The following is a 13,519-nucleotide window of genomic DNA, read 5'->3' on the forward strand; positions in this document are numbered from 1 at the left end:
TACCTTCTCCCAGTTAATCATCCCACCACATCCCTGCATATCAGTCAGTCTCACACCTTCAGGAGCAGGAATGGCATTGCACCATCTTTAATTGGGTGACAAGAAGCGGTGCTGAGGTGCCAGCTTCTGCTAGCACTTTAGGAAACCAAGGAAATGTAGCTGAGGCTTTGGCGGGGCATGGTGACCATGGGTATGGTAGGACAGCTCTTATCTCTGCAGCAAGATGTATCTGGTGGTATTCTGTAGAGCTGGCAGCTCATGCAGCAGTGGGAAGTGCCCTTGCCTCTTTCACATCACTGCTCTCAGGGCTGCTGTGTTCCTGTGGAGCTGCTCTCTCCCCAGCTTTCAGCGACCAAGGCAATGCAGAAGAGGTGGGCAGGGTTCCAGCGCTAGCCAGTGTTACTTGGCAGCCAGCGGGTGCTAGGCAGGGCTGTAGTAAAACAGCACAAACACCCATGTTTGGTCTATTTTTCCCCTCCCCATACTCTTCCCAGGCTGTTTTGAGTATCCTGGTACAGCAGTGGCAGAGCTGGAACTGCAGTGCTGCCAAGGGACACATGAGAAAGGCTCTCACTTTCCTATGGAGACAAGCAAAACTGATGTGAGAAACAACAGAAAAAAGAAATGCCAGACCATTAGATCCAAAAAAGGAGCCATGAGCAAAATCTGGGGTGGGTGTAGAACGAATCTCACGCACTACTAGTGTAGGGATTGAGGCAGCCTGTTATCGGGCAGCAGGTTTAAATCAAACACAAGGAAATAATTTTGCACACACTGAAATTACCTCATCAAAGCTGAAAGTTATATGAGTGCAAAAGAGCATAGGATGAATTCATAGAGAATGGGGCAGCTTCAGCTATTAGTTATGCAGATCCAGAAGCAATTGCTCATAAATTTCCTATGCCCCTGATGGCTAGAAGGATTATGTTCCTTCTCTAACTCTCCATCTGAATCCTCACGCACCACTCAGCTGGAGACCAGTGCCAATGCACTGCATGTCTGATCTGACCTAACACAATTCTTACTACATTCTAGGAAAACAACATGGTAATGAAGTTTTAAGCCAATGGTAAATTTGGACATGTTAAAAAGCACTGATGAAAGCAGAAACAAACGATATAAGACATTAGCTCTTAGAAACAGTGCAAGAAATAAACAAAGACTTAATTTGGAAAATGCAGCTAATACATCTGGGATGGATCATCCGCTTCCCACTCCCAGATGTTCAAAGATGGAGAGACCTTGAGGCGGTGGGAGAAAGAGGGCGAGCAGGAACGTGCTGTGCCACAGTGGCACGAGTGAGAAGAATGTGAATGCGATCCCTGTCCCATCCTTCGTTGCGCAGCTGAGCGTTGCAGGCAGCAAGGAGCCGATCCCTCCAGAGCTGCCCATGGAAAGACTCCACCTGGTGCATTTGCTTTAATTCTGGCTGTACTGTTACAAGAGGAAGATTGGAAACTGAGGAAAGTTGAAGCTAAGAGCCGTAAGAGCTAAGAGCAAACTGGGGGGAGTGCGCACTGAAATGAAAATGAACCATGACAAGCATGTTTGCCTTGGCAGAGATACAGCTCTGGCTACACACAGAGGCAGGCAGGCACATGGCCCTGTGAACCAGGGGCACAGCCCCCCCCATCCTTCACTTGGTTTTGGGGGTTTTAGTGCCAGTGTGATTCTGGTGGTGCTGCCTGAGGGAGAGAGAAGGAAAACGAGGACAGAGGACTGTAGCCATCGAGTGTGTGACAGGGGACGACAGGCTGCTCTGGGGAGGTCAGAGTAAAGCTAAAGCAAGAAAAGATAGGGTTTGGGCACTAGCAGGCTTCTGGTGAACAAGTCCACCTGTGTGAAGTGCCCAGAGCTTGGGGTGGACCAGAGTGCCTTTCTCTGCCAGGAGAGCATGCTGCCAATCCACCAGGAACTTCAGATCTGACCCAGGAGAACAGCAAGGAACTGGCAAGAGAGGAAATCCCATCTCAGGACTTTTCCATGTTTAGTGCCAGAGGCTCCATTCCCAATACTGGAGAGTTCCTGTCTTCTGGAAAACAGCACAAAACTTTTCTGGCATCAGTTCAGAAGTCTTTATTATGATAAGGATACAGAGACTTGTGCGTGCACCGAAACAAAGATCCATTTTATCAGGACTGAACCACAAAAAGCAAGTGCATGGGCTGGGTAGCAGGGACTGTTGTCCTCCTTGTGTCTCCCCCAGCCCCTCCTGCGAAGGCTGTTGAGCCCCATGGTACAGCCAGCAGCTCTGCAGAGCCTGCATATCCCCCCTGGCACAGAGCATGGGAAGAACTGGGATGGAGAAGGAGGGAGCACACATCCAGCTGAGAGCTGTTCTTGGAGAAGCTGGGGAGCCCTGGCCAGCACCAACACTGCAAATCAACCTCTAACCACAGAGGTGATGACCTTGCTTCCGAGAGCTTTCTTGCAAGTGGAGGCTCCACTGTGCTTTGCTGTAGGGCCAGAGAAATCAGCTGTAGCCTGTGCAGAGGAGAGCTCACTGTGTTGAGGAGAGCAAAGGGCACTCGGACCCTGAAGTGGGGACTGGTTGTTTTCTGCAAGAGCTGTTCATGCTGCCGGCACCCATCCTCTTGTGAGAAGTACTGATAGTTTTGCCTCACACCTGACACTTGGGTGACTGTGCGAGAGCTTGTGGAAGTCATCAGTCCCAGAAAGACAGGAGCTGCTCCTGCACCCTGCAAAAAGCTGTCTAATCCTCCTGCAAGAAACCTTCCCAAAAATGGACCACTCAGTGTTTTAACCCAAAGTAGAGACACTCATCCCACCGCACTGCAGCACATCTCAGGGCTTCCTGTGGCAAAACAGGAGACACCAACGTCTGGAATCTCAGCAGCCCAGCAGAGTGGATAGTGAAAAAATACTTGCAAGACAAGAACATGTGGTGTTAAAAGATGCTTTAACCCAGAAGAGCAAAACTGTACAGGAGCCAGTGGCTGCAAATTAAAGCCAGAAGCTACCAAATCAGAAATAAGGCACAGATAATTATCAGTGAGGCAGATCAACTGCATTAACAAGTGATACCATATTACTGGCATATTTGGAAATTCCCCCCACTATCATTAGTGACCTTCACATATGCTTTGGGTAGCTCTGCAACAGATATTTCAGCTGCATACAGCTGGGTCAGATGCAGCACAGAAGCAAAGAAATTAATGTTTATTAAACTTGAACTCTTTGACCAAGAAATCTGAATAGCCTCCATGGACAAAGTCCATCAATAGCAGGAGAAGTGGGGAGAAAAATCATACGCTTTTCTCGGAAGGTTCAAGAACAGCCATTGATATGCAAGGGTATATCAATACCTGGGTATTCAGGGTATATCATCCCTGATAGGATGTCTTCAGTCAACCAATTCCTGGAGCCTCAGCCTGCTCAAGTGGTTTTTAAATAGTGTGTCTGGTGCCACCTTAGGAATTCTAGCTCTGGAGAGACTGGCTCATAAATGTGATATGAAAGTCATAAGCATTAAAAACAATGCAACATTTCATATTGTTTATCTTAGTTTGGGGCCTGAGGTTGCACTCAAGTCATGCTTACAGCTTAAAAAAACAGACTCAAACCAAAAGGTAAGAAGAAAGACAGGAGGGAGTAAGCAAAGATACCAGCTGATCACCTGACCCCAGAGTCAAGAGCTAGCAATATTAATACTGTGGAACTTGCCATAAAGATAGAGAACATTGCTAAAACTCTCCTTCCAGGTTCTGTATTTGACCTTTTCCTTTGGCATAAACCCTCAGCAGGGACCAGGAGAGCAGACTGGCACAGGTGTTGCCTACACACCAGCTTCCACATAGAGTTTCTTCATCAGTTTCCAACTTGTCCCAATGAAACTGCTAGTTCCAGCATCACGGACACAATAAAGCAGCTGCCAGATCCCTGAGGAAGTCTCAGGAGAGGAATTGCCATTCTTCAGGTTTCCACACTGATGCACCAGCTCATGTGGGGAGCTTCTCCAGGTCACCTTCAGTCTACTGTGAAGACTCCATAGACAAGGGAAGTGTGTGTGTGTATCCTGAGTTCCTGAGTACATCCATATGCAGGATGGGGTGTGTTGCAAGTGTGGCTGACGGGGGAGCTGAAGCAGCTTTAATCACACGTTACTCCTGCATGCTTTCCAGCCATGACCAAAACCTACTGTTAACCTCTCCTCTACCTATCTTTGCTGAAAACAACAGAAGGAAAATTCCATCTCTAGATGAATTAAAACATCTCAATGCATTTGCAGATAAAGCAATAACTGGTCACTGGACAAACAATATGGGAAAGTGTCATTCACAGGTTGATCTTGCTTGATTAATACATGTTTCAATGCAGTCATGTGGAAGGCAAAGAGGCTCATGTTGAGACAGTGATGTATGGTGTGAGACAGTAGCCGTTCTGGAATGCAATGACTGGAAAAATAAAGCCAAGTTACAATACCCCAACTGGAAAATCAGCCCCAAAACTTTCTCTTAACTGAGCAGATCTGGCCCGGAGATATAGAAATGGGGAACATAGAGCATAGATCAAACCCAGAGGGTGTTACTTTTATATACACTATTAGTGACTCTACTACCACTCACTTTTGAAAACTTTGGTGTCCATGTTTCAGAAAGATGTAAAAATTTTCAAAGAAGTGGTGTCAAGAGCTACAAGTGGGGTCAGCACAGAGCACTTTACAGACTGAAGGTCAGTCTGCTTAGAATGACAGAATGATGACTTGCAAGCACCAACAAGGAAAAAGGGATTTTGGTAGCAGAGACTTACTCAGTCTTTCTGAAATGGGCAGGACAAGGTCTGTCAGAAGCTGAAGCCAGCTAATTCAGAGGAAAAATAAGACACAGATTTAAAAAAAAAAAAAATTAACTGCCCATAGATCTTACACATCACAGGGTATATTTTTCCCTTACCTTTAGGTCCTTCCACATGTTATGACTCCTACTTCCAGGCATGAAGTAGAAATAACTTGGGGGACACTTTGAAGCCTGCACCATACAGAGGGACAGGGTGGGAGGGCATGAAAACCCCAAGCTCGGTGTCTGTGCTTGCCTAAAGGATGCAGCTTTACTGGGGTTGCACATCCTGATCCCTCTGTGCCTTCTACACCTTTGCTCAGGGAAACGAGCAAAGGTGTGTGTTTGCCATGTCTTTCTCTCACAGTATCAGTTTTCTTTTGGCCTCCAGCACTTGCAAGTCATTAGGAGAAGAGATTTCCAAAATTTCATGGGAGGAAGACAGGCACCAGTGGTTTCCAAGTGTTCTTATGAAAATGGATTTCTGACCTACCTCTTTCCTGGGGAGGGGGCACCAAGGAATGGAAAGTGAAAGAAAGTGATTCATAAACCTGATCAGTGGCATCACCTTAGCTGTGTGCTAGAGGATGAGCTGCGGTACTTGCATTCACAAGCCCTGGGTCTTATGGTCCTGGGATAAACTTAAGCCATGAGGGAAGGAAAGGTGAATTTTCACTGATTTTGCTGGTGGCAGGAGTGGTTCAATCTGTGTGTGCTCATGCTAGTTAACTGCTGCCAGCTGCCTATTTATAAAGGAACTTCACCTAATAAACATTTTCTCTAGATCAGAGGCTGCCTTATGATCAGCACAGTGACACTGGATTGCTTTAGTGAGTATGTACCTGTAGGCATGCAGATCACACCAGAGTCCTTCTAGGCCTAAGCACTCACTACTGGCCAAGGATCCTCGGCCAGTACAAGCTGTTCCTATAAAAAACAGCAATGCCTGGCTGGGAATTCGTGTCAAGATGTACTCTAGGAACATGGGAATGGCTCAGTGAACAGTGAGCCAACTTTGGTCCAGCAACATCAGGAAGACGTGGGAAACAGGCTTCTTACCACCTGCAAAAGGAGCAGATAGCCACCAGAGGGCTGATGACCACCAGCACACTCGGTTTCTTCATCCTCATCCCTTCTTTTCCCAGGGTGGCATTTGGGAGCCTGGCCAGCCTTTGGGGATCAGCTGGGTGCAGGTGGCCTTACCAGCTGTAGGGCTGTGAGGGCTCAGGGCATGGAGAAGTGAGCAGAGGGTATGGGAAGGGCTCTTAGGAATAGCTTCAGTGAAGGACGAGCAGGATCACCCTGGGTGTGATCGTTCCCAAGAGCTCAGTGGGATGCATGACCCTGAGATTACCCTTGCAAGAGCACTGGCTCCCAAAGATTGCTGCGGTTTTTCTCTTTATAATGCTGTGCACAAGGCAAAAACCAACCAGCAGCAACGTTTCACTGAATGAAAGTACGACCCATTCAAGGGGGGGGGGAACTCCCACTCGTCTGTCCTTGGCAGAGAGAGGTGGTGAGCCTGATGTCCCAACCTCTGTCAGTGCGAGGCAGAAGAAATAAATGCCCTTGTTGTACACAGTCAGTAGCTTCAGTGAGAGGGGCTCTGCAGTACAGCCTGCTCTGCCGGGGTCTAGCCCTGAGTGGCCGTGGTGACATGGCCTCTCTTCTCCTAATGCTCGTCCTAAACAATCCCCTTCTGCAGGCACTTGGGCTTGTGGAAGAGAAGCCAGGCAAACAGGAGCACAGACGCCAGCACAAGGGAGCACAGCACCATAAGCCCCACATAGCTGCCGTAGGAAAGAGGGGGTACAGCAGGCTCCTCTGCAGGGATCATGTTGGTCAGGTTCAGCATGTAGCCAAGGGTCCAGCCTGCATCGCTGCTGCCGATCTGAAATGGGAGAGGAGCGGAATCAATGCTGGGACATGCAAGGGCTGCCTGCATCATTGCCAGGGCAGTGGCACCCCTGGAGACAAAGGCTGTGCAGCAGAGGCTGCAGTTAGCTGCCCTCCCCGCCATGGAACACACCTTCCCAAGGAAGTGGATCCTTTGCCAGTTGTTTTCAGTGAAGTCATAGCCATTTTCCAGGAGGGAGAGGATGTAGGCTCCAGAGAAGCAATATTCACTCAGGTACTTTTCTTTTATTTGATGATATGCTGTCTTCACCTAGGGAGGGAGGAAGTCATCAGGCTGATCAACACAGCTTCCCGCTGCTCCAGCTTGCACCTAAGCATCCACTGCAGGTTCTCGGGAATATTTCCCCTCTTGCCTTGGAAGTTACACGCCAGCATTTACCCTACAGAAAAATACCAGCAATTCTTGCCAACCAGCAGCCCCAGCATGCTGCCACTGTACTGCTCACCTCATGCCAAGGCCGGGCGCAGAAGCTCTCAATGGTGGTGGCCACTTTGTCCAGGGCAGCGGGGCTTTGTTCACTGGTAAGATTCAAAAAGTTCATCACAAAGTAGAAAGCAGAAAAGGCCTGAAGGAGAAAGAATATTTTAACCTGATGGGGCTTCAGTATGATCAGGATAGCAGAAAGCCTGCAGATGAAAATGGTTTTATTTAGAGATGGAGAAATGTAAGAAGTAACACCACACATATAAAAGTAGGGATACTTTCAAGAGCAATGTCACTTGAGACATGCCCTGCAGAGCTGATGAGCTAAGGATCCCAAACAGAAGGTGGAGGTAGGAACTTCACTGACCACAGTATCTGAAGAACTACAGTAAATCCCTCTCCTCTATGCACTGGTGCCAGAGTGGCACATAGTGAATGCCTCTTGCTGTAGCGACCACGATCCCATTTTGGCAACTGAATGAGACGAGCATGCAGCCAATATCGCCACAAATAGCAGAGGTCTTGGTCTGAAAGGACTGTATGCAACCCCTGAATGTAACCCAAAGTCCATAAAACCCAGTGCCAATAGTTGATAGACAGGGGGCAGTTTATGAACAGGGCAAAGGGAGTATTAACAGTTCCCTCAGAAACCCTCACAGCCACTGAAGTCGCACAGCTGTAGGGCTGATGTTCAATGTGGTGCTGCATATGATATGTGTTCAGAGTGTGCACTGGCTCCTCATCACATCTGGGAAGCAGACAGGCGAGCTGACTGATTTGTTCCTGTAGTGCTCACACACTTCTGGATGAATTTAAGATCTGGTGCCGTCATTGACATCAGGAGACAAGGTTTATAAGAGAGTGTCATGCATGGCCTGCAGCAGGCTGTCCTACCTCTGGTGCTGGCCATCAGGAAGGACTACTTGAAAAATGAATCAGTAAATGGAGCACCCCAAGGACATGCCCACAGGAATGGGTTAGAATGGGAACAGTGCAGTAATGGTAGGCCAGTATTTACTGGGGCAGCCCTTACACATGTAGTCCTCACAGCAAGTGCAGCACCAATTTTGTAGTTATATGTCCGAAAAATGATCTTGTAAATGATTTCCTGCACCAGCCACGAAGAATACACTCTAGCATTATTTTTAGTTTCTGCTCTTTTGATGCTCTGGGTTACAAAGAGTTGAAGGATGAGAAGACTTACCCCAAAGTCCCCTTGTAATGGAGGTAGGTATATCCCATTGAAGGAGCAACTGGAGTAAGGACAACTGGTTTTGTTAAAGAGTTTCTGGATGTTTCTTCGGCACTTCTGATAATCTCCCTCTCCCTGTATATATAGCTGGCTGAAAGGGAATTGCTTTTTCTTGGCTGATGTACAAGGGGTTTTGAAGAGGTCACTTATATTTACAGTCCTCTGATACCCCTGGTGAAAGCATGGATCAAGGAGGCTGCTGTTCTCCATGGTCTGAAAGTAGAATCAACCCAAGCTGTTACACTTCACTCTGGAGTAATACTTGGGAAAGAGTCACAAAGAGCGGCCACAAGACCACAAGTACATCACACCAAGGTACACACATCAGGTCAGAGTGATGAGGATGGTTTAAGACATTGGCAGTGATTTGGGGGATGTGGGTACTGCCACAGGCTCCCTGTAGGACACTGGGAAAATTACTTTCAGACACATTTTGTGAAGGTGCTGTTGATTTGGGATTCTCAGAGACAGTGAAACATTACCCCCCAGAAGTACTTCAGTTAAGCGCGTACTACTGCTATCCCATGCCCAGGAATCAAGGCACCTCAAATTGGTAGTACTTTGAAAATGTTGACTGTGATCGCTTTGGGCATCTGTCCAGTCTTTATGGAGGATAATGACATTCCCAAACCCAGACTAAGGGATGAGACATTTAGCTGGGACACAGAAAGTTGTACACCAGTATGTCAAAGCTGAGAGAGTCCAGGATCTCCACTGGCATTCACAGATGTACTTGCCTGTAGATCCTCGGCCAGTTTCTGTTGCAGAGCCTGGTCCTTCCCATAGCACAGAAAGCTGTGAGTATACACTAAGTAATCCTTCCCATAGAGACGGAAGTAGAGCAGGTTCTCTGGGGACTCAGAAGAGAGTTCATTTGGTACAAAAGTAATCTGAGTTGAGGCTCCTCCAAGGTCCAGTGCTCCTGATGTCTCACTTATGGATTTCAGGGAATGTAGAAGTTTTTTCCAGCCGGACTTTAAAAAAAATAAAAATTCAAAAGTAAAACCAGGTACATCAGGCATGAGGGGGGAAAAATAGACAAAGGGGAAAAAAAAAAAAAGAGGAAGACCTCTGAGGAGAGAAGCAGAAACACAGAACACAGGAAAGGCAGGAAGAGCTGGAGGGGGCTCAGAAAGACAGGTCGTTCATGTCTGGGTGTTTGCAGGAGCACTAGGAATATGAAATCTAATACAACTGTTATGAGAAAAACCAGTCAATTTACTGTTTCAGCTCCCAGATGATTTATAAGCTCAATGATAAAAAATCATTGTCAAAGTTTGCAGGCACCGAAGTATTTTAGATCAGGAAATGAGGAAGATACAGCAAGTGGCTTGCTGTACCCAAGCAAAGTTATCAAAGATGCTGGTGTTTTATTTCAGTGCTTTAAGCCTGACTACAGTGGGACATCCTGATACCAGTACTCCTCAGGACGTACTCATGATAATTGCTGAGGCAAGATGTGCAGCTTCCTGATCTCTGGTAAACAGCTTACAAGAGAAGACAGTGGCTGCGACACCCTCCTGCAAGGCACAATTTACAAAGTGCTGAAAGGCAATGATTCAAATATGGACTTGCTGTTGATACAGTACCTGCTTGAAATTGCCCAGCAGGTAGTTAATGGTGATCCATCCATAGGCTCCTTCTTCCTGACCACTGATGATTCTGGCACCCTGGAAGTTGAAGGGAGCTGAACGTAGTGTCTTCTCTACTGAGGACAAGACTTTGTCAGCTGCACTTTTATTCTCCAAGCTGGATGAATGGAAGAAAGGATGGAGTGACTCTGGCTGACAGCTCTTTGCAGCCAGTGGGCTTTATTCTGAGTACACAGGCTGCAACTCCCCACCAAGTATTAGAACAGAACAGTCATTCATATGGGTAAATCCAGCTCTAACTGTCCACCTCCCTCTCTGTCACACCTTGCAATCACAGCTGCAACCAGCTCTGACACAGATCCTGCAGCTGAGAGTGGTGCCTGGAACAGAGACCAGAGCTCTCTTGTTCTCCTGGAGCAAGTGCCCTGAAGAGACTGCACCGTGGAGATTGCTCTCACCTTTTGCCATTACCATTACAGAAGAAATCCATCCCCAGGGAGATTTCCCAGGCAATATGTATGTAAAATCAGCTCCCTGATCAGTCAGGCAAGAGGTCCAAGGCACTCCCATGAAAATCACAAATTGGAATTAAAGGAGGACATGATTATAAAGTTACCTTAGCTCTGATAATCTTGGGCTGAGTCAAGTTATGTGGGGAGCTGCAAAATGGATGGGCTCAAAAATCCTGGGTCAGGCCTAATACCAGACTGTGGGGGATGTCAGAGCATCCCCTGAGCATCAGATCGGGCACTGCTACCCTCTTGGTGTCTGCGCTGCATATAGTGGTGGAGATGATGGAAGGTTGGACTGAGTGGAGATGGACCTGCTGGACAAGTAAGGGACGAGCCCAGGGAGACTCGGGAGTCAGAGAAGCCAGCAGCAGCAGAGGGTATCGGGGCAGTGTGATCTGGCAGCATGTCCAAGGTTTTTGCCCAAGAGGTCTCCACTGAGCACCCGGTCAGTACCAGGCACAGTGCTGCAGGTGAATGGGACAAGCTCTGCAGTACCTGAGAAGCCGCATGCCAGCAGTTGCTCCGAGGTAGACGGGTGTCTCTTGGTGCTGCTTTGAAGGAATCACATCTTCTGCTTGTCGTAGGCACTGTGCCAGAGAGGGACCTGCCTTCTCTGTGGCATGGGAGTAACCTGAGATCCCAGGGCCTGCAAGAAATAAGGACACTTCATTGCTCGAACTCCAAGCATACCCCCAGAGTGCTGTCATGAGCACTCTGTATTAAACTGCATTAAACTGTATCACTATCACAGGCAGCAACATCACATTCAGCCACTCTATTTCTAAGGGGTTTTTGAAACCCTACAGCGCCAACTAAGCCTGATGCATGCAGACAGCCACAGCACCCAGCATCTGCCACCCTGCTCTCCACGGAGCAGGCTATGAAGTAATGATGAGGGCTGCAATGAGACAGATAATTTGCTTAGTGTGTCCTGGACATCTGCAGACTCATCTCTGCTTCTGCCTGGGTGTACCCTGGATCTGTGCCTGAAAATCCCTGACACTTCACTGCACTGGGTCCTCCAGGGGAAGATGCTGTCATTTGTTTGTGTATTGTATGTGCACATTACAGCACTGAGTGTCTTGCAGCTATCCCCTTCATGCTAACCCAAAGAAAAATTCGTTGTCCCTCCCTGCCACATGTCCCCTGGTGAATGGACTGCCCCAGGACCAGTGCCTGCGTGAGCAGTGAAGCCCACTCTGCGCGTGCTCCAGGTTGCTGTATGCTCAATGTGCTGCTCGTGGTGTGGCATGCTGCAAGCATCAAGTGGCTGTTGCAGCAGCTCAATAACAGCACGTCTCTCCCCTGCAGTGCAGTCAGGCCTGAAAAGACCCCAGGCAGGCTCGGACAGCACTTCTCCTCCACCCAGAGTGCGCTGATCCATGGTGGTCTGTGCTGTTCCTTGTCATGTGTATCCTTGAACTTCAATTATGCCTTTCTAAACCATACACTATCTACACAGCAATTAAATAGAATAAAGAATAAATGATGACATGCATAAGTTGAGCAACCTTGGCCCACAAGCACAGTGCCTAGCTTGCAGAGAAGCCTTGAAAAGAGCAAACCATGCCCTCCCCTCTTGCTGCCTGACATTCATTGGCACTTCAGCAAGGGTGCATGCAGGCGCTTTATTTATTTAAGTACATTCTTTGGTGTAGTTTTTTCCAATAAGCACTTACTTCCAAGCATCCTAAAAACAAAGGAAAAAGTAGATCCAGCTTTCCTCCCAGGAAGGTCAGCCATACACAGCTCCCTGTGGGAAGCAGTGGGATATACACGACCTCACAGATGTAACACTGTTTTCACTATTGACCTCTTTCTCCAGGTTTTTCCTCCCACACCCTTTGACTGCATTATCACTTCTTCATCCCATCCCCTTCCATATGTCCCTTTCTTCCTCTTACCTTCGACTTTACACACCTCCACCTGCTGCACCACCCCAGTGTCATTCTCTTTCTCTGCTGGCCACTCGTACACATACAGGTTAGTGTGGGACGACCCCGCATCCAGCACAATCCCATACTGTGGGCAAAACAGACCATCATTGCACCTGAGGCACCAAATCAGACACAGCATATGCTGGTCTCCACACCTGGGTGGGACCAGAAATAAGCAGCCTATCTGGCAGCTGTGGGAACATTACTGTGTGTCATTACTCTTCTCAGGACTGCTTCAGTGCAAAGTTTCCATCAAAGGACACAAGAGCAGAAAAGCAGCAAAACATCAACTAGGAGATGATCTGTTTTTACCATGAAGATGTAAAATAAGATGTGGAGGTACATGAAGCCAGAAAGAGATGTTAGCTGGATCCAGCAAGGGCAGCAACATGTCCTGGAGCACTATACACACCTAAAACCCCCAGCTTGGCTTGTTTTCCTGTAAAAGCCCCAGCTCATAATACCTTAATATTCTTCGGAAGTGGCTTGTTTTGGGTCACTGCTACAGCAATTAAAGCAATTACAGCCAAAGTAGAGAGGAATCCCAGGATGAGTAGAATCTTTCTTGTCCAGGACATCTTTGGTTTGGTACCTGTGACTAAAGCAGAAAAAGGATGTTAGTATCCCAGCAGCCCATTTCACCTCACACCCCAAAGGTCTTCATGCACGTTCCTGCAGACCCTTTCAATTATGAAGCATCTGTCTTGGCCAATCCCTTCTCCATTTCCTGTACCATGTCGTCATGTGGGATTTCTTAGAGGTAGAGCTCAGCCCCAGTGTCCTTCCGCCATACCATATATAAAAAGCATAACTTTGTAGAATCTAAAGCTTTAACCCTTTTACTAGGAGACATTTCTCCTAGTGTACTTTGTGCTTCAGATTTTTTACAATGTTCATAACAATTTACAACATCTTCACTACAGTGACACATTTAGGAAGTATAACACTAACATTTCAGTATGTGGCAGTCAGTTCAAGCAATGCTGTCTTGCACCTTGGCAAGGCTATATAAAAAGTATGGACTGCACTACACAGGGTATTTAAGAAAGCTTTGGAGATTTCTGATGCCACTTCTCACAAGGCCAGTAA

The 13,519-nt window shown here is 47.5% G+C and overlaps 1 protein-coding gene across 2 annotated transcripts in view; it reads right to left on the minus strand.

Moving 5' to 3' along the window:
* Positions 1-2,061: 2,061 nt before the first annotated feature.
* ENTPD1 (ectonucleoside triphosphate diphosphohydrolase 1) overlaps positions 2,062-13,519 on the minus strand; it is a 34,969-nt gene continuing 23,511 nt past the window's right edge. For both annotated transcript variants that reach the window (XM_061459057.1, XM_061459056.1), the window contains exons 2-10: positions 12,895-13,028; positions 12,398-12,515; positions 10,989-11,139; positions 9,979-10,138; positions 9,133-9,363; positions 8,342-8,608; positions 7,160-7,279; positions 6,826-6,963; positions 2,062-6,687 (exon numbers count right to left, since the gene is read on the minus strand). In XM_061459057.1, coding sequence (XP_061315041.1) covers positions 6,481-6,687; positions 6,826-6,963; positions 7,160-7,279; positions 8,342-8,608; positions 9,133-9,363; positions 9,979-10,138; positions 10,989-11,139; positions 12,398-12,515; positions 12,895-13,028 — 1,526 coding nt within the window. In that variant the 3' untranslated portion in view covers positions 2,062-6,480. The remainder of the gene's footprint in view (positions 6,688-6,825; positions 6,964-7,159; positions 7,280-8,341; positions 8,609-9,132; positions 9,364-9,978; positions 10,139-10,988; positions 11,140-12,397; positions 12,516-12,894; positions 13,029-13,519) is intronic.

The sequence above is a fragment of the Pezoporus flaviventris genome, unplaced genomic scaffold (assembly GCF_033815535.1).
Source record: "Pezoporus flaviventris isolate CSIRO_AGI_PZ_B2104156 unplaced genomic scaffold, CSIRO_AGI_Pfla_v1 ptg000029l, whole genome shotgun sequence".
In the NCBI taxonomy this organism is placed as follows: Eukaryota; Metazoa; Chordata; class Aves; order Psittaciformes; family Psittacidae; genus Pezoporus; species Pezoporus flaviventris.